Source organism: Maniola hyperantus, chromosome 15 (assembly GCF_902806685.2).
Source record: "Maniola hyperantus chromosome 15, iAphHyp1.2, whole genome shotgun sequence".
Taxonomy (NCBI): domain Eukaryota; kingdom Metazoa; phylum Arthropoda; class Insecta; order Lepidoptera; family Nymphalidae; genus Maniola; species Maniola hyperantus.
In genome coordinates this window covers 3,283,954-3,311,549 of record NC_048550.1, presented here as the reverse complement: position 1 = coordinate 3,311,549, position 27,596 = coordinate 3,283,954, and the positions used below count along the sequence as shown (strand labels likewise).

Sequence of the window (27,596 nt, the reverse complement as noted above, 5' to 3'; positions counted from 1 at the left end):
ATGATTAAAAAGATATTTCGATTCCAAGATTTCTGTAGAGAAATAATTGGGTGAAGGGCAGTAACCAGACATGTTATTTTAAGATACGTCTTTAACATTTTTCGGATTCACCAGATACTTACCTTTACGATTAATGATGAGTTGAATATTCGAAAACGATATACATCCAAATTCTAAATTCTTCCTGTACCTACGTTATACGTAGCTGCTGCTGTTCTGCTACGAAATTAAGATTTTCGTAGAGCTACCATTTTACTGGGTCAATATTGACTGAGAAAATGTAACAGACAAACAGCAAGATAGACAGACAGACACACTTTCGCATTTATAATATTAGTAGATATGGTTTATATACATGGTATATGGTATATATTATATTGAACATATATATCGCTGAATGGGTTCTTTGATCGACTATGAAAGCTCTGTACCCGTAGTACAGGATTTTACGTCTCACCAAACCAAACCAAATTCGAGAGTCGAAATACTTCCGCGTTACAGTAAACTGGATCTTAAAGGCCTTGTTTTAAAGCTCAAGTTTGTCTACACTTCTACAGCCAGCGCTCCAAGCGGAAACATTGCGAAATTAAAATCAGTGGCATTGAATATTTGACTTCAATTCAATAGTTACGCCGCGCGGTAGGCGTGAAACTACTTATCGTGAATTACATAAAGCGATCCAGTAAATAAACTTCATAGAGCACGACCGTGATCGTATTAATATATTTTCGTATATGTAAGCTAATATTAAACATTTAAATACCAAAAACCGGCTTTGAAATTGTTAAAGAGCTCGACATTTAGTAGGTATCTCTAATAATTCTAAAGGTGCGAAATTATGTTCATAAATGAAGAATAAATTACACCTATAGACTGTACCTATATTTGATGAAGAAAAAGCAATTTTGCTGATGAGTATTACTTACTAAAACAAAGGAAGAAGTATAATTAAAAACACTAGTTGGACATCCACAACTGGCCATAGCAGAACAGAATGCCCTTCATTTCGAGTAGAACCAGCAAGAAACTCGGCGGTTGCTCCTTTCAAATCTTCAATTTACAATAAATAACCTTTCTCTTTGCCGTAGTCGGGTAAAAATAGCTAGTATCTAGTTATACACTAGTCGGTTTTGTTTTTTTTTTGTTTAGATATGCTATTACCAAATTATTTAGCTGCAGACATAATTTTGTAATACCTAGGTATTTTTTATATTTTATGTTCATTAAGTCTTTTATTTATATATTGTACGAGGGTGGATTGATAAGTTTCCGGCCTGACTAAGAAAAACAAGGTTATTTAAAAAAAAAATATTTTATTTCTCAACATAATCTCCTCCAAGGCTGATACATTTCTCATAGCGGTGTTCCAGTCTATTAATGCCATCTCTATAGACTGATTCGTCAAGCTCCTCAAAATAACCATTTACAGCTTCGATTACTTCTTCTTTGTCCGCAAATCTCTTACCGCCAAGCCATTTTTTGAGGTTAGGGAACAGAAAATAGTCACTCGGGGCTAGGTCTGGAGAGTAAGGAGGGTGCGGCATCAATTCAAACTTTAGATCGTTGATTTTAGCCGTCGCAACGATTGACGTGTGCGCTGGTGCGTTATCGTGATGAAACAAGATTTTTTTTCTTTGCCAGATGAGGTCGTTTAATTTTCACCTCGTGGCTCAAACGTTGCAATAAGTCTGCGTAGTATTAACCAGTGATAGTTTTACCCTTTTCAAGGTCATCAATGTATACTATACCTCTTGCATCCCAAAAAACAGTAGCCATAACCTTGTTCGCCGAAAAAATTGTTTTGCCTTCTTTGGAGTTGGTTCCCCTGGTCCAATCCACTGTTTAGACTGTTCTTTGGTTTCAGGAGTGTAGTGGTGGACCCAAGTTTCGTCAACGGTTACGAATCGACGCACAAATTTGCTTGGATTGCTCTTATACAATGACAAATTTGCGGTAGAAATGTTTTTTCGAATCAATTTTTGGTCGACTGTTAGCAAACGCGGCACCCATCTTGCACAGAGCTTTTCCATATGCAAATGTTGGTGCAAAATATGTTGCACACGTTCATATGACATCTTACAGGTCTCAGCTATCTCACGCACTTTCAATCTGCGGTCTCCCAGCACTATTTGATAAATTTTTTCGATCATATTTGGAGTTGTGACCTCAACGGGGCGTCCTGAGCGAGGCTCATCAGAGGTGCTCACCACGACCCTTTTTAAACTCGGAAACCCACTGCTTAACGGTTGAATATGACGGGGAGGATGTCCCCAGTGTTGAGTCCATCTCTTCTTTAATTTCCTTCGGCGTTAACCCCTTCAAATAAAAGTATTTGATGACAGCACGATTTTCCTGCTTTTCCATTTCTACGAAAAACACAGAGGCGTCTTGTTCAGCGTGCTCTCAAACCTAAACTAGCAAGGCGATCGGGCTGAAACTATAGCTACAAGCTATCCAAGGATGGTACTATAGAATGTCACCTTAAGGTAGGCCTAGTGGCGCCATCTCTTGGTCAGGCCGGAAACTTATCAATCCACCAGCGTATGTACTAACTATCCATTTTTTTCTGTTTAGATATGCTATAGGTATCCAATTACTTAGTTGTAGACGTAATTTTGTAATAAGTATTAATTTTTTATTAGAGACTATTTAGGTTTAAGTCTTTTATTTATATGTACTAACTATCCATGTTATTATTACTGTATAGATTATTGGTTTCGCTACGCTGTTTGTTTCCATAAAAATAAATAAATGAAATAAACATCAAATGACAGGATGAGATAATAGGCACATGGTCAGTGGGAGTATGTAATCCGTAATTGATATCAACTATAAAAATATATCAAAGGCCATCGAGGAAATATTATATTTTTAGGGTTCCGTACCTCAAAAGGAAAAAAGGAACCCTTACGTCCGTCTGTCCGTCGTGTCTGTCAAGAAAACCTATAATAGGTTTTCTTCTTTCTACCCTATAGGCTTATAGGGTACTTCCCGTTTGTCTAGAATCGTGAAATTTGGTAGGTAGGTAGGTCTTATAGCACAAGTAATGGAATAAATGTGAAAGACGTGAATTTGTTCACATGACAGAAAAAAAAAATGTGTTCATGAACTTAATATAATAAATCAAAAACTATAAAAAAAAAGTTCTGCGCACCCTGCCTCGTTGCGGTGGTTTAGATGATATTTTCGATCTGTAATTTTTATTTTCAATTGTTTAGATTAGTTTTATTTATTTTTATAGAACAAATAAACATTATGTTTAAAAAAAACTACTAGGCTTAAAAATAAATAAAAATAATATGTTTCAGAATGTGCAGGTAAAGCCCTGTCATATAATACCCCATTTAGTATAGTAATCTAACTTTTAAAAGTTGAAAATACTAATTATTTGTTCATGAACACATTTATTTTTGTGGTGTACCTAACCACAAATTCACGGTTTTCTGATTTTTCCCCGAATGTCTGCTATAAGACCTACCTACCTGCCAAATTTCACGATTCTAGATCAACGGGAAGTACCATGTAGGTTTCTTGACAGACACGACAGACAGACTACGAAGTGATCCCATAAGATAAGGGTTCCTTTTTTCCTTTTGAGGTACAGAACCCTAAAAAAATAAACGCACTTAACCGGTTTTTAATGATAATCTGATGAAATGAATACGTTTGTTTCTACCAGGTTCGTTTATTCATAACAGGAGTTTTATCAATTTTTTATTGCGATGAGATGTAAATTGTGAGTAGGTCGTGAAAGGTCGTTTATGTTGTGCATATTGTGTCGGATAATAATTTTTTTATCGTTCTTAATTGATTTGTTGCCAGAAATAAAATGATTGTCATCGTCATACATTAGGTATTAAATACTTATCTATCACGCCCGTATACAAAATAAATAATATACTTAGAAGCCAAAACGACATACTTATAAACTATACTTAGATACCACATTACGTAAATATACAGAGTGTAATCTGAACGCTGGCAAAAACAAAGACAGGTGAGAGTCCTGATGATTACTGATACCTCAAAAAAACTAATTTTGTAAATGTTTACAATATATTGCAAATAAAAAATCTTACTGCCGCTAGAGGTCAACGAACGTTGCGTAAGTAGGCCACTCGGAGTCAATGCCGCGTCGTAGGCGGGGCATTAATCCGAGTTTTGCACACTATACATTGCGGATTTGAAAAATACTAAATCTCTAAAACTATGAAATGAGGCAAACGGTTATTGGTATTGGATTATGTTTAGGTAGTAGGTATAACAATAACGCTAAGTTTTTGCTAGCGTTCTGGTTACACCCTGTATACATATTTGTACCGGGCGGAGGATTACAGTTACACCCTTGCACGGGAGACCAGACGGTCGGGGTCATGGCGACAGGTTAAGGAATCGGCGGACTATCCTAGCCGACTTCAGCAATACAGCTTTCTGCATCCTGGCTGCGAGTAAACTGCAAAGGAACCCCAGTCGCCTCAGATGGTGAGTGAGGCTGACTGGTATCACCATTCGCAGATATGACGATTGGGATGGTTTCAGTGGACTCTACATGCCACATGGCGTAAACCTCGTGAGCCGAATCATGTTACAATACGTTTGCACACACACATCATATTATTATCTCCTCTGCTAGTTGGACAGGCTTTTGAAATTAGCTGCCGTGGCCAAAAATTCCATTAGTAAATTCGGATATAACCCTTATTATAACAGTGATAATTATTAATGTATTAATAAAATAGTTACCTACCTCTTGAACAGTCCACATATTGAACTCCATAAAAACTTCTCCGTTGCAAGGAATCCCATAAATCAATGAGAATTCCTCATCCACCAATTTGACAGTTCTTTTAAAAGTGTCCATGAACGACACATTCAAACCTTTCTCTAGCAAGACATCATAACTCTCGATACAAGATTTAGTTCCATTTATTTTCCCAAGCACTTCTCCCAAAGGGCAACATTTTCGAAAACACTTCCTCGACTCACACAAACACCCATAATTTTTTATTTCACCACTAATATTATTGGTATACACGTAATCTGGCGGGAATCTTACACCGTCTTCGACATAAGTCCCATCGTAAAAGTTTGCATTAGTCAAATCAACGCTGTTCTTTTCGTCGCACAATTTAGCGTTGGTCACCAAAAATAGTTGCACAAATATTAAAATAAGCATGTTTGGGTTTTCGGAAATAGCCCAAATCGTTAATAGAGTTTCGCGCCAACTTTTTTTTATATTTTTAATTCCAGCATGACTCGTTTAGTCCACGCAAGAGGTTACACTGGCCGTCTAGTCTGTGGGCGACCGGTATTTTATTTTATTTATACACAATAGAGCTTACACATTCTCGATTGATCGGTAGAGTTCATTTGAACACGAGGTAGGCATGGTTTCATATCAATTGTCTGAAGTAAGGAAAGCGGAGTAATATCTACATAAGCCCGACTCCTAAGGCTAACAAATCTTACAAACCAAACCAACAAAACAATATTATTGCTTGAATACTAAATCATCGATGCACTAGTGTAGACGTACCTATACCTATTGGCTATTCTACCTATTATTATTATATACAATTTTATGATTTAAATTTTCCCCTGTACATAACCCTCTTCCTGCCTTGTCAATGACACTGTTTACAATTATTTTTAGGGTTCCGAAGCTCAAAAGGAAACATGGAGCCCTTACAGGATCACTTCGTTGTCTGTCTGTCCGTCGTGTCTGACAAGAGAACCTTTAGGGTACTTCCCGTTGACCTAGAATCATGAAATTTGTCAGGTAGGTCTTATAGTAGGTACAGGTAAAGGAATAAATCCGAGAACCGTGAATTTGTAAGATCAAAATGAGTTCATGAACAAATAATTTGTATTTTCAAAAGATAATTATACCAAGTGAGGTACCGATCATATAAAAAGGCTTAACCCGTACATTCTAAAACAGATTTTTATTTATTTCGATGCATAAAGGTTTTTGATTTATCGTGCAAAATATCGAAAAAAGATACTCAAGTAACTACGGAACCCTCAGTGCGCGAGTTTGACTCGCACTAGGCCGGTTTTTTTTTGTTTTTTGGTAACGACACCACCGCCTACCTAAGTACTATACTTGAAGCAAAGACTCGCTGCCCCCAGGGCAATAAAACTTATTTTGTGCCGGCAACCTCTTTATAGCAAACAAAATTCAAAAATTGTTTCATGTGAGTCATCTAGGCAAGTAGGTATATTCTCTTGCTCCTTCTGTGACTCATATCACCGGTATTGACGGTAAATCGAATTCACCCTGGAATACCTACACCACCTCACACTACCTGCTTGATTAATTTAAAATTTTACGAATATACATAATATAATGCACTGATATATGCAAATAGGTAGGTGACCTAGTAGACCTAGATGGTCATAAATTAACTAAGCAGGTACCTACTCCTACTTAAGTGCCTCACGTTTATATGCAAATTGAGTGCCAGACTGCCAATCCTGATTCTCATTCTCAGAACTTGTGATCTATCTGTATGAAGTAATTTTGTATACAGGGTGTTACCAGAATACTAGCAAAACTTAGCGTTATTGTTATCACAATCCAAGACCAATGACCATATAGGTAAATGAATGTGAAGCAATTCGATACCTACTTGTTAATTACTTGCATAGTTTGATTTGAACCTACTGTCCTTTATCCAAAAAGCATGCTTTTAAAATCTGTGGACACTTTGGCGAATGGCGACCCGTGCGACGCCCGGGCCAAGGCGCTAGTTACACTCATCATCATCTTGATCAATCCTTATCGGCCCACTACTAACAACGCATCTCCTCCCAGAATGAGAAGGGTGTAGGCCATAGTCTGCTATGCTGGCGTAATGCGGATTAGCAGTCTTCACACACCTTTGAGAACACTATGGACAACTCTCACGCATTCAAGTTTCCTCGCGATGTTTTCCTTCACCGTTAAACACATTTAATTTAATTTAAAATATCTTTTTGCTTAATACTATAACAAAGAATAAAAATACAGCATAATAATATATGCTTAAAAACATAGGGCGAAACTACTAGTAATCTCTTCCAGGTAGGTACATAGGTAGGTATACTTAAGAACTTATAGAACCAAGTGATATTTGATTACCTAGCTCTGAGAAAAGTTAGAGGCATACGAGTAGAATTTATATCGACTCTCGGTGCGTGTCCATGGACACTCCTCCCCAATTTGAAGGACGACTTCTTTTAAATACTAGTCTTTCACCACTCTAGTTACAGTATGGAACGAAATTTATCACGCATTTCACAATAATTAATCGCCATTCAATTCGGGCCAAATAATTTCCTTAGGGAGTCTTAATCTGACTGTTAGGTAGGTACCTATATGGAATTCGACAATTTAACAAATTGGACCCATTACTCTTTCTAGTTTATTTATTAGAACTCTAATTTAATTAATTGGCAAGCAAAAAATAACGTCATGCTTCTATCCTAGATAACAATTTGTACAGTCATCATCATCATCAACCGATAGACGTCCACTGGTGGACATAGGTCTCTTGCAGGGACTTCCACACGCCACGGTCTTGCGCCGCCTGAATCCAGCGGCTCCCTGCGCCTCGTCTGATGTCGTCCGTCCAACTATTGGGAGGTCTTCCAACACTGCGTCATCTGGTGCGAGGTCGCCATTCCAGCACCACTTGACTTCTACAATGCGCGGCAGAAAGTAATGTACCTCAATAAATAAATCTCTGTAAATGTATGTAATCGACCTTTAGAAGGAGATAGCAGATTTGTAGAGCCACAGAATATATTATAATAATTAGAGCGTTGTCTCTGTCACTCATACCTATATGACGTTGTGTCGGTCTCAACGACAACGACAACGACTCTACAAAGCCGAAATGTTATTCTAAAGTCCGATGTACCTACATTACTTTCTGCCGCGTACCTATGTAATATGAGAACAAAATATTGTAGGTAATTGCATGAAATTTAATATTACATGAGGGCTAAAACCCGAATAAAAACCCCCACTAGGTGGACAGACAAAATCAAACGAGTCCGCTGGATTCAGGAGGCGCAAGACTGTGGCGTGTGGAAATCCCTACAAGATACCCAGTGGCGTGCAGCTCATAGAAGCATAAACGCATTGCTTACCCTTATTGTAATAAATCAATGCTTATTTTTCATTATAACCTGCCGTAAAATAAGTTCATACCTAAATGCATACCCTGGCTTGAACTCCTGTGCACGCCACTGAAGATACCTATACCTATCCAGCCACGGACGTCTATCGGTTGACAATGATGATGATGATATTATATCCCTATCCATATAAATGCGAAAGTGTGTTTGTTCGTTGGTTTATTAGTTTGTCCTTCAATCATGTCGCAAAGGAGCAAGGGATCGACGTGATTTTTTGTATGATTATAGTTGCGACGAGAATGACATAGGTCCCGAAAAATCAAAGAGTTCTCACGGGATTTTTAAAAATGTAAATGCACACGAACGAAGTCGCGGGCATCAGCTAGTTGTATGATAATAATAATTGATAAATATACTTACCTCCGCAGAAAGAAGGGGTTGCTCTCCTTATGTTTCTTCGTACAAGTGATTCCTATCAGAACTTCAAAGTATCCAGTCACATTAACATTTCTAGAAACATGATTGAATTCATGAATAGTTTGTTCCTCAAACAAATCTTTTTCAGAGTAAATGCAACCACCACGTTTCGCTTTACGAAAATAAACCATACCTAAAGGACAACATTTACTTATACATATATTATTTAAACATGATATTTTATGGTCTCTTATAGGTATTTTAGTTATTACTAATAATTTATGATTTTTTTTTTTTTTTTTTTTTTTTTTTTTTTTTTTTTTTTGACTAACCAACAACATTTACACATACACAAGTATTTACATACAAAAGGATTTATAACTAAAGGACACAGCATAAACGTTAACAACTGGCTAGTACAAAAGATTTAGGTACAATGATGTTATGACTTTAAAAGGCAGTAAAGGCAGTAAAGTAAAGTATTTATAGCAGTTAAACTTTGAAAGCGAAGCGCAAAGATAATCACTTTCCAATTCATTTTAATTTTTAGTAATGTATGGAAATTGTAGTTGTCGTATATATTATAACCAGACTAAAAGAGGACTTCTATCAACGTGCCTTTTATAAATATCGTAGTTGCATAAAACCTCATTAAAGTAAGTGATGAAAATGATACCTAATGCATGTATAACGTTCACAAGGGAATATAATATTATTAAAGGACATTTCGTAGAAGAAATAAAAGGATACACTTTACTTTATTAATTTAATACTGTTAAAATTCAACAATACAAAACATTCGAAAAAGATACTATACACATTAGAGTAATGAACAGTAACGAATAATAAAAAAAACTATTGAAAATTGATTTTAAATAAATAAATGCACATTCTCTTTATATTAAGTACATAAGAAATCTAAGACATAGAAATAAGTAAGTAAAAAATAAAATGACATGAAGGGTAGGATATATTTATACAATATAGGTATATTTTTTAGAAGCTTTTTGTGCTGAGTTTAGATAAGGTCATGGAAATGCTCTTAAGAATAAACTAGTAACTACTATATAAAACAATAATATGGCCATGTTTGATAATATAATAGCAGACGATGCGATTATGATTAACGTGATAAGGGAGATGATTTCCCTATAAATATTATAAAGAGCTGTAGACCTCTATAAGAGTTCATAAACATTACAAGAACATCCAACGGCACATAAACACTAAGAGATCTATTCATTGTTCAATAAACATCACTGCTAAATTTCAATAGCGTCAGGAAAAACATGATCCAGATAAGCCTGGTCAAAGCTCTGTAAAGTCTTTGGTCTTTCAACGTTCACAATCACTGATTGTCTATAATTTTCCACACTGTTCCTGTTAAACCTTGAAGCGAGCTCCTTAACTTTCCCCGGTCGAGGCATTGTATCATTTTCATTTGTATTTTCTTGTACTTTATTTTCTGCTTTCAAATCTTCAAAGGAGCATTCTTTTTCATTTTCTTGCGTTCCCTTTTGTACATAAACAGTTTTACCCTTGCTCCTATTTGATGCTCTCTTAACATCAGTCTTTATACTATGGTCACATTCCTCACTTCGTCTTGCAGTACTCTTTCTTGCGGAGCTGTTCCTTTCGTACATCCTACTTTGGTCGTTTAAACTACTACGAGCGTTATTTCTAACATTTTGTGCTTTGAACACATTATTAGCCTTAGAAGCTCTAACCATCCCAAAATGTGGGTCTATTGAATATTTCACGTCTTGATTGCTTTTACAGGAATAACTTTGTTCATTTTTATTATTTCTTTCGGTACTTCTTTCAGATTTACGGATTCTAGGATCGAATTGATGGCTTGGCTTGTTTTTGTTACTGTAATTGTTGTTAATTTCATTAAATTTAATATTTAGCGGGTCAAAAGCGTGCGTTCTTTGGTGAGTTAGAGGCTTAGATAGCGATAAGTACTTAGGCGGTTCCCCGTGCTTATTTATAGTTAACTCGTATTGTATATGCGGGTCAAGGACCGCATACACGTTTTCTTTGGCTTCCTGTTCCAACGCCGACAATGCTGCCTATGGAAAAAAATAACAAATTAGTAGAGAATGTTATATGAAAAACATAGTAAAACAACCCTAAAATTAACTAGTAAGATACTCAAAAATATTGATTAATGTTAAATTGATCAATAAGCTCAAAATTCAGATTCATATGTTGAAAAATTTAGTCAGGCAGATATGTCACACGAAACCCATACAAACGCAAAATTATTATTTTTCCACTAGTGGTTCAAATTTCGGCCTCCTTTTTTAGTGGACCCGGGCTTCGTTACCAGGCACGAACCTCTTACTTTTTAAATGTGCGTTATAAGCAATTAAAACTTATCACTTGCTTTAACGGTGACGGAAAACATTGTGAGGAAACCTTCATGACTATGATTTCTCTATAATCTCTCTCTCTCTCTCTCAATCTCTATAATGCGTGGCCCAAGCCCTTCTCATTCTGAAAGGAGATCGACGATGGAATGAGATGATTAGGAATGATCCCATCTTATAAACGAGCCTTTTTTTTTAGCAAAAATAGAGAAATTAAATTAGGGTATTTTAACCTCCTGAAAGATAATGCCCAGAAATAAAAGATTATTTCTGAAGTAGGTACTTATAAATATTGGAGATTAATAAGCGTTTACTTAACATTTTGAAGACTAAATAATAATCTAAAACGTATTTAATCATGTTTGTGTCGACGATTAATAGTAGCTTTGTTAATTTGTTTAAAAAGCCTCGTGGATTTACGCGTTGGCCCGCACTTAGTGTAATGAAAAGTCGCTATTGCGGTGAATCATGGTGTCATGTGAATAAACGCTTATGATCTATTTTAATAAAGTGTTTGGGATATAACACCTAGGATACATTCATTTATTACCTACCCCGGTTATTTATAAGGTATTTTCTTTTCTTTTTAGGGTTCCGTACCTCAAAAGGAAAAACGGAACCCTTATAGGATCACTTTGTTGTGTCTGTCTGTCAAGAAACCTACGGGGTACTTCCCGTTGACCTAGAATCATGAAATTTGGCAGGTAGGTAGATCTTATAGCTGACATTTGGGGAAAAATCTGAAAACCGTGAATTTAGGGTTAGACCACAAAAAAAAAAATTAAATTGTGGTCATGAACTAATAATTAGTATTTTCAACTTTGGAAGTGAGTGACTATATCAAGTGGGGTATCATATGAAAGGTCTTCACCTGTACATTCTAAAACAGATTTTTATTTATTTTTATGCATCATAGTTTTTGAATTATCGTGCAAAATGACGAAAAAATACGACTGTAGTATGGAACCCTCATTGCGCGAGCCTGTCTCGCACTTGGCCGGTTTTTTTCTTTTGAAAAGATTTTTTCCAATGTCAGTGCGGGAGTTAATTAGCCTAACTACTCCAACAACTCCATACCCCGAAGCAGTTACCAAACGACCTGTAGGTACTAGACTATAGATGGATTATTCCGAACAAAAGTGTTTTATGTAGCTGTCAAAATTAGTATGACACTGCATCAAGTTATAAGCAAAAACAAATTGCAGCCTGCAAATGTTTGGAATGACCCGTGGGGTGATTACGTAAAACGTTGCAGTAGCGACAGCAACAGCAATGCGACAGTTCATTTGCTGTCTCTCTTCTTCTTCTTCTTATTTTACTTTGTGGCTATTGCTGTCTCTCTCTATTACAGCAATGATCGCGAGATTTACGCCTATCGCAAGATACGTAATCACTCCGCCGTTTAGTGCGTAGTAGGTACATAAAGATCATTGTACCTAGTTAGTTTTTACATTCACACTAGTGCAGAAATGTGTTCCCAGTTCCCACGCGCGAGTCCGACTCGCACTTGGCCGGTTATTTTTTATCTATTGAAGGTTCTCTACTAAAAATATTTTAATATCACTCAGAGAACCGGCAATGTAGAATCAACCAATGTCAAATATACCTTACCCGCGGAATGAAGTTAATATAGCGCTCTCTCTGTTTGACTCTATCATTTGTATGGGTACGTAACAAAGAGAGTGCTATACTACTCGAGTAGGCTATACTAACTTATACGCGGAATGAAGTTATTATAGTGCGCTCTCTGTTTTTGTATGGGATTAGGTAGAGAGAGCACTATATTACAGTGCGACAAGGCTATCTTGGCGCGTGGAAAAAATCGGAACTAACGTTGCCGTCAAGTGTCCCCTTTGTTCTTGTTTGAATATTCTAAGCGTCAGTTCTTCAACAGCGCCCCCCTGTCAATGTCATTCAAGTGCCAAGAGAGCCTTGTCGCACTGTTACTTCATTTCGCGGATGTATATTATAGTGAATCACCCCAAAGGACAGATAATCCTGGGGCTTACGTCTAAGGGATGATTTAGAGCCCTCGCCCACGGCGACTTTATGTAGCGATGCTGTCGCGCGTTTACTAAACGCACGCCAGCATCACTACTAACGCGTGTTAGTCGCATTTGCAACGCGCTACTGCATCGCGACTGTATCGATGCAAACGCGCGACTTTGTCGGACGACATCGGGGGAAGAACGGAGGGAGGGTGGCGCGTGAATAGAGAACCGAGCATCAGTGCAACATTTTTTCTCGTTTGCATCGACACAGAAGCGCGACAATATCGCGTTTGCATCGCGACTGAATCTGAGACCGTGGGCGAGGGCACACAGCTAGCGACCGCTTCGCGACTGTATCGATGGGGACGCACGACAGCATCGCTACTATATCGCTACAAAAAGTCGCCGTGGGCGAGGGCTCTTATGACTACACGTGGCAGGCGCGGACGAGGCTCGGATTCTAAACTTCACGAACATTTTATATGAAGAAATTTCACGGCTCGTGCCCACCACGTATGAATAAAATCATCCCCAAGGAGGCTCGACCTAAAGTGAAATGGACGGGGCAAGAGAAAGAAAGAAGAAAAGTTAAAAAAAAGGCAAACATCTATGTTATGTGTGTCAATAAGTGAGGGTGCGTCCACACCTGTGCAGTTCACACGGTGGTGGGGGGCTGCAGCACGACGGCCGCGCGCCGCACCTGCAGCGCGCCGGGCGAGTAGCGCGCGCCCGCCGCCGCGCGCTCCGCCACCGCGCCCACGCGCGCGCTGGCGCGGGGCTGCTCGCGCGGCGAGTACACCGCGTCCGCCGGCAGCACCGTCTTCTCGCTGGTGGACAGAGGAATCTATTGAGGAGCTGGCGGACGAAACCGTGTTAGATATTTTTAGGGTTCCGTAGCCCAAAAGGAAAAAAGGAACCCTAATTGGATCATTTTGTTGTCTGTCTGTGTTTCTGTACGCCTGTCCCTCGTGTCTGTCATGAAAAATTATTGGGTTCCCGTTGACTCATGAAATTTGGCAGGTAAGTATAACGTGGCGGAAATATATAGGCACCTCGCTGGAATGCGCTTCCCCGCAACTCGCCCGTTTTCGTCTATCCAGTACCGATGCCAACGTGAGCGCGCTGCATGACGTCACTAAGCCAGGTTCTCAGATATTTCGGCCGGCTTATAGGTCTTATAGCACAAGTAAAGGGAAAAATCCGAAAACCGTGAATTTGTGGTTATATCACAAAAAAAATGTTTTCGCGAAAAAAATAATTTACTTACTACATTTCGACCTGTCGCGTACTATACTTGAAACATCTAATTCTAGCGCTTACCACGTTCACGATTTCGGGTATTTAATACCAAGTATCACTACCTACGGTGAAAATAAACAAACTTTTGACTTACCTATCTAAATCATCAGTCTTGTATTCGACAGTTTCTGTAAATAAATAAAAAAACAATATGTATTTCCATGCTTATTGCTGCTTGCTAATTCAATAATGGCAAATCTATTCGAATTAAATAGTATTGGTTGAAGTGAATTGCTACCTGTTACCCAGATGAGTAAAATACGTAAGGTCAACTAGAATCAAAAACTGTCAACAAAAGTAAGAGCGGTTTCAGACTAGCGTTTTATATGCGCGTATGAGCTCGTTTTTGGAAGCGCATGTAGGCGCGTATAGGCGCGCCTTTTGGCACACGCTCAACTCGTACGAGCGTTGACGCGCTTCTAAGCTCGTATAAGCGCGAACCGCGAGAGACACCTCCTCCTCGACCGAACACGCCGAAATATGCCCGTATACGCGAGTCCGGTTTTTTGAAGCGCATAATGTAGCGCGCTTGTAAGCGCGTATGCTGAAACGACCGTATACGCGCAAAAAAATACGCTAGTCTGAAACCGCCCTAAGGAGCACCAAAAGACGCGACGTTAATCTACATCTGTTATCTGCAACCAACTCCGTGACGTGCGGTTTCTTACTTCCCTATTAGCTCGTTTCCATGAACAGGGTATAGTGTCTGGAGTTCGAACGCTTGTGCGTATGAGACTCACCTCTCCGTCGCTTGCAGCGCACTATGAGGCACAGCACGATGACGAGTAGCGCCGCAATGAGCAGCGCTGCAGCGATGAGCGGCGCCACGTGCGCTGTCTCTGTTAGCGAAAAATTCTCTGCGTAAAGAAATTGTTACACGTCATCTATTTGGAACGCCAATTTATTGAAGTTTTGATTTGAATTTTGTATTTGCAAATTCAGAAGAAGACAAATGAGGAGTTTGAGCTACTAGAAGAGAGCATATACCTATCATTCTTCTATACTATCTTGACAAGAAAATTGTTAAGATCCACCACTAGACTAAGAAATTACAATCATACAAGTTACAAAAATGGAAGAATGTTTGAGTTTCAATACAATTTATTCCATTGCACAGATTGGGGAAAATAGTATTTTTATCGTAATTTGTATCGTAATCAAGGCCAGAGTGAACTAGAGTGAGGAAACTCGCGGCTTGACCCTGAATCGACATCTGTCAAATATTAGGCTTGGGGTGGACTGAAATTAAAGATACAGTACGCGGCAGAAAATAAATGTACATCGACCTTTAGAATGAAATTTCGGCTTTGTAGAGCGTTGTCTCTGTCACTTATACCTACGTGACGTTTTGTCGGTCTCAACGACAGAGACTATGCTCTACAAAACCGCTATCTCTTTCTATAAGTCGATGTACTAAATAAAAGTGGCGAGCAAACGAGCAGGCGGGTCACCTGATGTTAAGTGACTACCGCCGCCCATGAACATTTTCAGTACCAGAGGAACCACCAATGCGTTGCCGGCCTTTCAGGAATTTGTTGGTCCGCCCCTTGAATAACCCCATGTTGTAATCTAATGGGAACATCGCCGAAGGGAGTTGATTCCACAGTTTGCATGTGCGTAGAAAAAAGGATCTGGCACAATGGACGGTCAAAGTGCACCAGACACCCAGGCGGTGAGGGTTTTGTTACAAATTTCATAATTGTCGTGAACTGTGTCGAGGCTCTCTGGAAAGAGATACTCACCATGAACGGTAAGGGCCACAGAGTGTGACGAGAAGCCCCGTTCGTTTTCAACATGCAGCACGTACACACGCGCGTCTGACATGCTCGTACTGCTGATCAGTAGCGTGTAGCGGTAGCACCCGTTGATGTTTGTAGGCTCCAACGCCTTGTATCGACCTGTGGAAAATGTTGGACTTGATATTGTTGTAAGATTTACTTTGTGTCGGCTGTCGGTTACTGTCGGCCCAGCTGGCGCTACCGAGCACAACCAACCGCACGGTGGGAGATCTCCCTTTGGTACGGTCGAGCCTGCACACCGCTCCCGTACAACATTATCCATTTTCAGAAAATTACACATTCCTGTTTTTCCACAAAATTTCTTTAGTAGTTTATCTGTTTTAATAAGAGGCATACCTCTTAATTGAGTTATATTGCAAACTGATTAATTTCAAAGTAATTGATTAATTTGAGGAAAATTTCCAGTGTAGCTCTTCCGCCTTTTCTGTCCTCTGTGGATAGTATAAGAGAAATTACCTCTCAAATTATCAAATCAAATTGACAGACAAGGAAGGTCAGACATCCCAATGTCGACACCCTGAAGAAACGTACTACACAAAAACTTTGGGATTTGCCATTGGTTCAGCTGAAATATTCGAATTTGCGTCAAAATCTTACAAAGTGACAGAGATCATGCCAGGCTTCTAGCATTATCTTAAAAGGAATCTGTATTAGCTTCATGCCTTGCCATCCAAAAATCTCGGCATACTTTTAGATAGGTAATGAAAGTTTTCGTGTGGCTCTAGGTCTCAGATTGGAAACACGGAACACCACTGTACCATCAGCACAGATGTCCGTGTGGAAAAGAGGTTGATAAGTTTGGAATCCACGGACTCTCTTGCCATATAGGAGTTCTGGTAGGCTATTTAGGTATGGCTCTCTTAACGATACGATCAAAAGGACTCTTGCCACCATAGATATTCCTGCGCTCATTGAGCCGGCAGGGATTAGTCGGGACGATGGCAAGAGACCTGATGAATTGACGTTGGGAACGGGGACGGGCGCTAATGTGGGACGCAACGTGCGTTGACACATTGGCTCCGTGTCATATCAGGGAGACAGCATCAAGCTGCAGCAGTAATGGCTGGAAACGGCAAGCGGCGCAAGTCTGTCTCTCTTATCGAGAGTTACATTTTTTGTTACAACTTACCAATGTGCGAAGGTACATCGAGCCTCAAGCTGCCCCACAGCCAAGCGGCTCTTCTCGGCGGAGGATCAGCGCAGACGGAGGTCTGTACTCTGCCCTCCGTGCCGCTCCACGCGTGGGCTGTGGTCATGGGCTCTCCCACAGGTGGGCCTAGCACATTGAGAGTGATTGCTTCTGACTGATGACTTCTATAATAAGACAAATGACTTAATTTTTAGGGTTCCGTATCTCAAAAAGAAAAAAGGAACCCTTATAGGATCAGTTCGTTGTCTGTCTGTCCGCCCTGTCTATCAAGACCCGTCAAGTCGGCCGAAAGCCAAAACCTGCAGGGTAGGTATTTCCCGTTGACCTAGAATTATGAAATTTGGCAAGTAGCAATGTCTGATAGCACAAGTAAAAGGAAAAATCCGAAAACCGTGAATTTGTGGTAACATTACAAAAAAACCGGCTAAGTGCAAGTAAGGCTCGCGCAACGAGCGTTCCGTACTACAGTCGTATTTATTCGACATTTTGCACGATAATTAAAAAACTATGATGCATAAAAATAAATAATAATCTGTTTTAAAATGCACAGGTGAAGCCCTTTCATATGATACCCCACTTGATCCCGACTAATATTATAAAGGCGAAAGTTTGTATGTGTGTGTGTGTGTGAATGTTTGTTACTCCTTCACGCAAAAACTACTGGACGGATTTGGCTGAAATTTGGAATGAAGATAGGCTACTTTTTATCCCGGAAAATCAAAGAGTTCCCTCGAGATTGTGAAAAACGTAAATCCACGCGGACGAAGTCGCGGGCATCAGCTAGTATAGTTATACTTCGAAAATTGAAAATATTAGATGTTAAAATAAAATTCAACGGCCATTACCTTTCCTCAAGTCCAATGTGGTTAGTGGCAATACAAGTGTACCGTCCATGCTGGGTGTATGACACGTTGTGCAACAGCAGCTGAGGGGTGGATGATATCGGGTAACCATCTTCCAGGTGCCCACTCAATGCTGATAGGTTGGGACTGAAATAAAATTATATATGTCACGTAAGACATGCGAAGAGATTTGCTAAGTCAGTGATCATTAGGTACATGAATGAGAGCTATCAAGCTCATTTGAAATTTATTTTTAATCCATTGAAGATTTGCAACGATATTGCATTGATATTACTTTTATTGGCTCAGTGAAGCAGTAATGTATTGGTTGGATTTGCCATTTCTGTTCACCAAATCCACCAAAGTCATTTGAGTTTAGTGGTGATGATCACCGAATTAACGAGTCTCCGCTGCCCTGGGATGATAAGGTTTTTATTGTCCGAAATCAACAATTTAAGTTCTCTATCTGTAATACTAATCTGTCGATAAGTTACTTAGCAAAATATGGCAACATTGTTACCTACTTGTCATAAAAGACCAAAAGATCATACAACTTGTGACAAATAACAGTATTGCTAGGTAACTTACCGGAAGATTACAGATAGGTAGGTACATTGATTTTCGATTTTCGACCATTGATGATCGATGTGAATATTCACAAAATGGAATTGCCATCCAAATTTAATTTTACTTCTAAAAGTAACGCTCGTTAGGATTGTATTACTAGTCTATCAATTAATAACCTGATTGATTTGTGAAACCCCTTCCACATTATCTAATCCAATTTTGGTATCGGACGCCGATACGATATCGATACGATAATGATGAAACGCTTTTATTCTTACAATTAGTTTTTTTTTTGTCGAAATGAAAGACTTACAAAATGAATATTTAAGAAAACTTACTTGTGGTACCATTGGTAAGAGGGAGACGGATTTCCGTCAGCTTTGCATTCTAAGGTGACCTCAGAAAATAGATTCGCTTCAACAACTGTATCTGGTCCTACCCACGTGACTCTTGGAGGATCTATAAAAAAACAGAATTTTAAGTTCGAGCTTTATCAAACTTTGGAAACAGTTTCGTAGAGCCGCGCCGTCTCACTCGTTGAGACCGTCGAAACGTCACATAGGTATGAGCACAGAGAAGAAACTCTCGTCCGTGGGTATGCGTGATAGAGACGACGCTCTACGAAGCCGAAATTTCCTTCTAAAGGTCGATGTGCAATGTTTCCTGCCGGGTACTGTACACTGAATTTTTGATTTAGGTACAATATTCAAAAGAAAACAAAGTACAAAACTTACATTTGACATCAACTTCTATTTTCACTGAATCTGATGTCCCTAATGAATTTCTCGCTTGGCATCCGTATATTCCTGAAAATAAAGAAGATGCTTTCAATTTTTTTAGCAACAAGATGTGCCAATCCGCAATTGGCCAACGTGGTGGTCTAACCAAAACTTTTCCCATTCGCAGAGGAGATTCTTACTTAGTAGAAGGCTGGCGTTTGTTAAGATCGTTTCGATCCGTTTTAATATGATGATGATGCTCATGCTGTTCCAGTATTCTATTAGATAACAGTTTCACAGATTCACAGTTTTGTCCACCAAGAGAGCTGAAATTATTTTGATTGACATGTTTTATGAGTTTCCAAGTTCTTTTTGAAGTTATGTACATTTTAAGCAATCAAATATTTAAAGCTTTAAAGGCGAAGTAAAAACCTGCATTCCTGAGAGTTTTTTATAACATTTTCTAAGGAGTGTGAAATCTACCAATCCGTACTTGACCAGCGTGATGAACCCTGAAGTAGATTTCCCTTCTTATTATGAGAGTGTGCGAGCTATTGGTTCATGACGATGGGTTTCTAAGAGTTGTCCAAAAATAATAGTAATTAAAGTTATGGCATAGATAGGTACAGTACGCGGCAGAAAGTAATGTACATCGGCCTTTAGAAATGACATTTCGGTTTTGTAGAGCACTGTCTCTGTCACTCATACCTACTTATATGACGTTTTGTCGGTCTCAACGACAGGGACAACGCTATACAAAATATGCTAAAGGTCGAAGTACATTACTTTCGGTCGCGTACTGTACCTATTAAACCTGCTGAATAGATCTTAAAGCCTATGCTAACCTGAGTCATTCCTCGATATAGGAGCCCTGATGAGTTTAGCACCGTTAGTGGCAATGACTTGGCCGTCCTTGGTCCACCAGACGTAAGGGCTGGGGTTGCCGTCTGCTCTGCATTCGAGGGTCAGCGCGCTGGACCCTTCTTCCAGACTTGCCAGGGAACTGGCGTCAGCACCGATGATGGAAACTTCTGGTGTAACTGAAGAGAAAAGACATGTTTAAATTAAAAAAAGCCGGTCAGGTGCGAGTCTGACTCGCACACGAAGGGTTCCGTATCCGTAGAAATTCCACTTTTTTGTGATGTTTAACCACAAATTCACGGTTTTTGGAGAATTTTCTCTTTACTTGTGCTAGAGTAGCTAACTTTTAGAGTACCTAACTGTTCTATATTTTATGTATATTTTTTTAAGTAACTGTTCTGGTCAGAAATGTTTAATAAATATTTTAGGCTTTATTTTGATAAATAGCCCCACAGATTCTAATCTGTAAATAGCCCCAACGCCCTCGACTTTGTCCACGTGTTAATTATCCGGGATAAAAAATAGCTTATATCACTCTCCAGGTCTTCAACTATATCCATGCAAAAATCAATCCGTTGATTCGTTACAGCGTGATTGAAGGACAAACCAATGAACCAACTAACAAACACACTTAGCATTTAAAATATGGGTAGTGATGTAGGTCGGTAGTTATAGATCAAGTTTCAAAAGACCCTTGTTTTGAATTAAAAAACTTTAATAAACAAACTCAAATAGGTAAAACAATCCTTTAATGTGAAACTACGTTAAGTAGATAACAGGAACGCTAGACATGAAACACTGCCTAAGTGCCTAGTGCCTAGACATACACCTGACTCCTGAAGTCTTGCACGCAAGCATTTAAATTAAAAGTTTTACATGTTTTTTTTAAATTTAAAACAGTTTTGGCACATTTGAAACGAAGTCGTAATAACAACGAAAACAAGGTCAATGTATTAATTTCCTAAAAGCCTTTTAATCTGAACATAATTCTTTGTAATTATTAAAATTAATAAATTATATTTTTATCGCTGAAAGTAGTAACTAAGTAGTATTAAAAAAACCGGTCAAGAGCGAGTCAGACTCGCACACGAAGCGTTCCGTAACATCGTACAATTTATGTAGAACACTGCAAGTTAATGACGGACTGCGCCTTCTTTGTGTGATTTAGTAAATTAATTTTTAATTTTTATAACCACAAACTCACGGTTTTCGGATTTTTTCTTTACTTGTGGTGTGGCCTAACCTACCTACTAAATTTCATAACTCTGGATCAACGGGAAGTACTTTTATCCAGGAAAATCAAAGAGTTCCCACGGGATTAATAAAAACCTCCGGAAAAACCGGACGAAGTCGCAGGCATCAGCTAGTTTTCAATAATTGGGTAAACAATAATTTTCAGGTAGATAATCGAGACAGACGGGAGGATAGATGGATTTAGTCGCAAGGATTCCTTTTTGCCATTTTGGTAAGGAACCCTAAAAATTAATAAAAAGGTAGTACTTACACGTAACATCAAGCATGGTATACGAGTCCCTGTAATACGGGGAGGGGTAAGACGGGTGGTGAGCTCTGCAGGACAGCTGTCGTCCGTGGGCGGACCTGGTCGCGCCCAGTTCCAGCACGGATCGAGCTGCCCACACTCTTGGTCGTTCCACCTCTGATGAGTTGGTCTGACTCCAGGCTGTTAGGCGTTCCTTTTCTGAAATCGAATATAGACATTTATCTAAGAAAGATTTTTATGAGGGATCATCACCATCATCATCATCAACCCATCGCTGACACACTATTGAGTACCAGTCTCCTCTCAGAAGGAAGGTGGTCTGGTGGGAGTATTTGGGTATTTGGTGGGATTGTATTTATAATTTTCAAATAAAGCTTTCAAGAGTCGCAAAATCTATATATATAAAAGGAAAAGCTGATTGACTGACTGACTGATCTACCAATGCCTAGAAGCCTAGAAGGATCGGGCTGAAATTTGGCATGGATTTCAGCCCCTAAGGGGGGTAAAATAGGGTTTTGAAATTTGTGTAGTCCACGCGGACGAAGTCGCGAGCATAAGCTAGTAGCCGTTAATAAAATACAAATCTTACCTAAATACCATTCGATATAAGCTGGTGGGTTGCCGTATCTAGCCTCGCAGACCACAGTGGCTCGACCTCCAGCGGGCACGGTGATGTTCTGGCCTGGCATAATGTGCGACCCGTTGTAGAGGATCCGAGGAGTTTGGGGTGGCACTCGAACTGCTAATGCGGCTGGTGGGCTGGAGAGAGCATCCTGAAATGTTGAGTGGACGTTTTAGTGGTGGTGGCATTTCAATACGGAGGGATCTGGGAGTCCATTGCGTTATCATACCTGACGACCTCCCTGGCGCAGGCGTGAGCGCTGTGGTCTTATTAGTGGGAGGTCCCGGTTTCGATTCCAGGCAGGGGTTTTGAATTTTATAATTTCTAAATTTCTGGTCTGGTCTGGTGGGAGGCTTCGGCCGTGGCTAGTTACCACCTGACTGGCAAAGCCGTGCCGCCAAGCGATTTAGCGTTCCGGTACAATGCCGTGTAGAAACCAAAGGGGTATGGGTTTAATTAAAACTGCCATACCCCTTCCAGGTTAGCCCCCTATCATGTTAGACTGCATCATCACTTACCATCAGGTGAGATTGCAGTCAAGGGCTAACTTGCATCTGAATAATAAAAAAACAAAATCATCCCAAGAAACCAACTATCATTCAATGATTATAAACAACATCAATTGCTGGCTGTGATCTGGCAGTGCCACCGTCCATCGTCAAGCAGCAGCATCGCCGCCCGCAGCCATAGCGAGAAGTCTCCACCCACAGGACTGTCTTCGTTTGGCCACTCGTATTTACCTCGGTAATGCCAACTGGATACCAAGAGAAATTTTCACTCTTACCTGAACATCATAGTTGCTGGCTATGACCTGGCTGACTGTCCATGGTCAATTTACAGTGTCGCCGCCCGTACACATAGCGAGCCGTCTCCACCCACAGGACTGTCTTCATTTACCCACTTGTATTTGCCTCGGTAATGCCAACTGGATACCAATAGAAATTTTCACCCTTACCTGAACATCATAGTTGCTGGCGGTGACTTGGCATTGCCACTGTCCATCGTCAAGCTGCAGCGTCGCCGCCCGCACCCATAGCGAGCAGTCTCCACCCACAGGACTGTCTTCATTGGCCCACTCATATTTGCCTCGGTAGATGCCAACGGGCTGCAAAAAAAGAAATTTTCAATAGGTAAACTCAACTCAGTCAACTGGATGACTGAAATCCCTGAACATAGAAAACACACTGAGCTGTGAGAACACAGCTGATAATTTCAAACCGATTTTCAGCAAACAGCTAAAACTTTTTCGATTAATCTGGCTTTTCAAAAAAAGAAACTGCATTAAAATCGGTCCATCCATGTATATAATGAACATACGGCATCTAGCCAAGTCAGCAGCACCGTCATTCAATCTAAATAATAATTGAAGAACGGAAAAGTATGGGTTGATTTTAGGACTGGGTCTTCTCTACTGACGACAATTTATTCAGCCCGCATTCAGATGTGTCCTGGGACTGTAGGTAACTACTGCCCCTTAATTGCCCTTCGATTGAGATTCAAACCAATTTCGAATTTCCGTCCAGCTTTAAGCTATTGGAGCTTTTCAATTGACTTTCGAACAATTTATCTGATCCTCGATTCTAATGTAATTTTACGAGTAAGTAAACGTATTACGTAACTAAGTTTACGAGGATTTCGTTTAGGTACATTCAGTTTGTATGAAGTGAACGAAAGCTACACAAATAGTCCTTACTTCCTTTTCAAATCTGCGCGACTTAAAAAGAAAGTTTCTAATTCGGTGCTTATTTTTCCCTGAACAGTTTGAAAATAAACACCTACTCTATAATGATTCGACTAAATCCATACTATCTATACTAATATTATTATAAATGCGGAAGTGTGTCTGTCTGTCTGCTAGCTTTTCACGGCCCAACAGTTTAACCAATTTTGGTACAAAGTTAGCTTACATCCCAGGGAAGGACATGCTACTTTTTATCCTGGAAAATCAAGGAGTTCCCACGGGATTCTTAAAGGCCGTTTAACCGATTTATATGAAATTTCTCCCGAAAATTGACATAGGTACATTTTTATCCCGGAAAATCAAAGAGTTCCCACGGGATTTTTCAAAATCTAAATTCACGCGGACGAAGTCGCGGGCATCCTTTAGTCAATTATGCTCACCCAATGATATAACGTAAAACATTATGAGAATTGAGAAAAATTATAACAAGTCGAATTCCGCTTAATCGTTTATTTATTGGTCCTGCTACCTAGTCGTGTGTATTCTGTGATATACGTCGAACAATACAGGTTCGATTTAGGTAAACAATTAACCCTCTACCCAATAACAGTTAAGGGCTTGGATTACAAATTACAGTGAATCGCCGCTGGCATTTGCCACTACAAACGCTATCAGATATGTACGACCATAGAGATTATTGCGCGACACAATCATGTGAAGTGTATCGCATTTCATTATTAACTTATCAGTTATCATACGCTTCATAATAATTATGGCTTTGTCATTTTAATACATAAATACCTACCTGGTACCTACAATAAATAATCATTGTGTGGCAATCGAACGCTTATTAAAATGCGAAAGTGTGTTTGTTTGTTGGTTTGTTGGTCTGTCCTTCAATCATGTTGCAACGGTGCAACGGATTGATGCGATTCTCTGATAGATAAAGATCTGGAGAGTAACATAGGTTACTTTTTATCCCGGAAAATCATAGAGTTCCCATGGGATTTTTAAAAAACCTAATTCCACGCGTACGAAGTCGCGGGCATCAGCTAGTGTGCAATATAATAGCAAGTAGGATCCAAACTGTGATAGTTTGAATCCTACTTGCTATTATATTTTGTAGTTATCGTTGATGTAGGTACCAAACACAATCAGTATAGTAATTCGACTAGACTACTAAGGGAATATCTTAATTGATGCTAAAGCTAAATTATCTCCTCAGGTACAGGTAAAGGTATGCCTTTAGGGCTTAGGCACAAATTTTTTTACAAAAAAAATAAAAACCGACTTCGTTACATAAACACTAAAAATTGAAAAATAATTTAATTTATTACCGAATATATTATGTATACAAGAGTTAATATAGTTCCATAATAATATTTTTTGGTGCCGGTGCCAATTAGCTTTAGCTGCGCGAATCGTCTAGACTTCATATTTTTATGGGACTCCACAATAGCACCTCATTGGCACCGACCCCAAAAAATATTATTATGGAACTATATTAACTCTTGTATACATAATATATTCGGTAATAAATTAAATTATTTTTCAATTTTTAGTGTTTATGTAACGAAGTCGGTTTTTATTTTTTTTGTAAGAAATTTTTATTTCACAATTTTTAGTGGCCCCATGGAATTATGCTATGACTGGTTAAAAATCTACTGTTTACTAAGCTATTACACTAATCGCGAGCAATTTACTCTTATCCGTTGAGGAGTTCCAGTATCTATCTTCGAAGATGTTCATCAGATCTTCACCAAATTGAAATGGGACCAACTTTGAAGTATACCCTTTCAAACAAAAAAAGAATTTTCAAAATCGGTCCAGGCGTTTTTGAGTAATCGGGGAACATACATAAAAAAAAAAAAAAAAAAAAAAAGATTCCGACGAATTGAGAACCTCCTCCTTTTTTTGAAGTCGGTTAAAAATTAAACAATTAATCAACTAAATACATAGTAGAAAGAAAAATCATTATTGAATTTTCCAAGTAAAAGATCATTTTCATAAAAATGTTCAAGCGATTTTTTGTGCGACGAGCCGCCTAATCGATTATGAGTTCTACGAATTAAAGTAGGACTACCATCTTGTTTGTTAAGTTGGGATAATCCCTTTAAGTAGCGATAAGCATTGGATTAACGGACTAGTTAAATTAATCTTGTCTCAAAGTCGCATCGCAATGATCATCGATCACCAAAAAGGGCTTTGGTGCTTTTGGTCTACGAAATGAACGAGCATAAAAAAAATATTCAGAAATACCTAATGGATGGATGTTTTGTGATTGAAATGTCGAAAAATATATTTTTAAAAATTGAAGGAAAACCTTAAAAAGTGCCTAATAATAACAGCACAATTTAAAAATAAATATTCGTATGTTTTTATTAGTCTGTCTCGGTGTTGTTTATCCGATTGCGTTGATCTTTGGTCTAAATATATAAAAGGAAAAGGTGACTGACTGACTGACTGATCTATCAACGTACAGCTGAAACTACTGGACGGATCGGGCTGAAATTTGGCATGCAGATAGCTATTATGACGTAGGCATCCGCTAAGAAAGGGTTTTTGAAAATTCAACCCCTAAGGAGATGAAATAGGGGTTTGAAATTTGTGTAGTCCACGCGGATGAAGTCGCGAGCATAAGCTAGTTTCATATATTTTCAGTCCTTCAAGTCAAGAGTGAATTGGCAACTTCTAAGCAAGCGCGCCATCTTAGGCTGCATCATCACTTGCCATGATTGCAGCCAAACGCTAGTCTATAAATTTAAAAAAAAAGTTATTGGGACTTGCAGGAAGGTTTCTGACATAGTACCATCAACGTACAACATTAGTTATTTATTGTTGAATTCAATAAAATGAAAAAATCTGGCAATTTTTTGTCAATATGGTCTCCCTGTTTATGTATTCGACAGAGCTCGCAAACGAAATGCTTATTTTTTAATGCGGGAGTATTCGTTTCAATTGACGTGTTTGGATATTGAAGTTTGCGTTTGTTCAAGATTATGCACCCCTGCTCTTCGAAGTGTGAGAAAACCACTGAGAAAACAAATAGTGTAGTCCATTTATAACTGGCTAAGATAAAAGGTAAACCAATCGCAAACTCGAGCTATGCATAATGCACTATGTTGTGACTCTGCTCGGCCACTAGTCGTTCTTACCACGCTTTTCTTAGAAAAACGCTGAAGATGTCGTACTCACGTTTAATAGGCTGCCTGTCCACTGGTGCGGAGCTAGGTAGCGGAGCAGAGCGAGACGTATCTGTCCATAGACGCGGAGCTAGGTAGCGAAGCGAGAAAGTATTGCGGAGCGGAGATGCAAGCACGCGACCAGTCATTGCAGTTACTGGCGCCGGGCAATTAGTTTAGTTCTACGCGAAATATCCGCTTCACTGCTTCGCTTCCCCACTTCGCGAAAAGTGTACGATTTTTTTAATTTATAGACTAGCGCTTGGCTGCAATCAGATCTGGTGGCAAGTAATGATGCATCCTAAGATGGAGCGCGCTTGCCTAGAAAAAGACATTTTTTAAACTAGTCCGCAAATCCTTGTCCACTGAAGCAGAGCGGGAGTATTATGCAATTCTATTGGTTTATATTTGCACAGCTCCGCTCCGCTCCTCTCTTCTCCGGTCCAGTGGACAGGCAGCCTAAAAGTCA

The 27,596-nt window shown here is 39.2% G+C and overlaps 3 protein-coding genes across 6 annotated transcripts in view; all 3 read right to left on the bottom strand.

Annotated features, from left to right (window-relative positions):
• The window catches only part of LOC117988797 (G-protein coupled receptor Mth2-like), a 46,756-nt gene extending 41,479 nt beyond the window's left edge, over nucleotides 1-5,277 (bottom strand). For all 3 annotated transcript variants that reach the window (XR_011237621.1, XR_011237623.1, XM_069503561.1), the window contains exon 1: nucleotides 4,748-5,277. Coding sequence is in view for 1 of the 3 variants with exons in the window: in XM_069503561.1 (XP_069359662.1) it covers nucleotides 4,748-5,176 (429 nt within the window). In the remaining 2 variants the exon portion in view is untranslated. The remainder of the gene's footprint in view (nucleotides 1-4,747) is intronic.
• Nucleotides 5,278-9,299: 4,022 nt separating this feature from the next.
• Nucleotides 9,300-10,951, bottom strand: LOC138403333 (protein PFF0380w-like). Its single transcript, XM_069503470.1, has 2 exons — nucleotides 10,931-10,951; nucleotides 9,300-10,613 (listed from the first exon to the last, which is right to left on the bottom strand). The coding sequence occupies exons 1-2, from the start codon at nucleotides 10,949-10,951 to the stop codon at nucleotides 9,804-9,806; spliced, it is 831 nt and encodes a 276-aa protein (XP_069359571.1). The 3' UTR covers nucleotides 9,300-9,803.
• Nucleotides 10,476-27,596, bottom strand: part of LOC117988795 (irregular chiasm C-roughest protein) — a 139,493-nt gene continuing 122,372 nt past the window's right edge. The window contains exons 3-15 of one of the 2 annotated variants that reach the window (XM_034975996.2): nucleotides 23,220-23,369; nucleotides 22,232-22,415; nucleotides 21,646-21,840; nucleotides 20,126-20,320; nucleotides 19,296-19,367; nucleotides 18,900-19,020; nucleotides 17,998-18,141; nucleotides 17,132-17,316; nucleotides 15,946-16,101; nucleotides 14,944-15,060; nucleotides 14,298-14,331; nucleotides 13,551-13,731; nucleotides 10,476-10,613 (exon numbers count right to left, since the gene is read on the bottom strand). In XM_034975996.2, coding sequence (XP_034831887.1) covers nucleotides 13,560-13,731; nucleotides 14,298-14,331; nucleotides 14,944-15,060; nucleotides 15,946-16,101; nucleotides 17,132-17,316; nucleotides 17,998-18,141; nucleotides 18,900-19,020; nucleotides 19,296-19,367; nucleotides 20,126-20,320; nucleotides 21,646-21,840; nucleotides 22,232-22,415; nucleotides 23,220-23,369 — 1,725 coding nt within the window. In that variant the 3' untranslated portion in view covers nucleotides 10,476-10,613; nucleotides 13,551-13,559. The remainder of the gene's footprint in view (nucleotides 10,614-13,550; nucleotides 13,732-14,297; nucleotides 14,332-14,943; nucleotides 15,061-15,945; nucleotides 16,102-17,131; nucleotides 17,317-17,997; nucleotides 18,142-18,899; nucleotides 19,021-19,295; nucleotides 19,368-20,125; nucleotides 20,321-21,645; nucleotides 21,841-22,231; nucleotides 22,416-23,219; nucleotides 23,370-27,596) is intronic. The other variant, XM_069503554.1, reaches the window with a different exon arrangement.

Excerpts from the sequence above, each read along its gene's own strand:
- LOC138403333 (XM_069503470.1), bottom strand. The coding sequence starts at position 10,951 with ATGTTTTCCGTCACCGTTAAA. Across the intron at positions 10,614-10,930 it reads TGTTTTCCGTCACCGTTAAA|GCAGCATTGTCGGCGTTGGA; the intron begins GCAAGTGATAAG and ends TTTTTTCCATAG.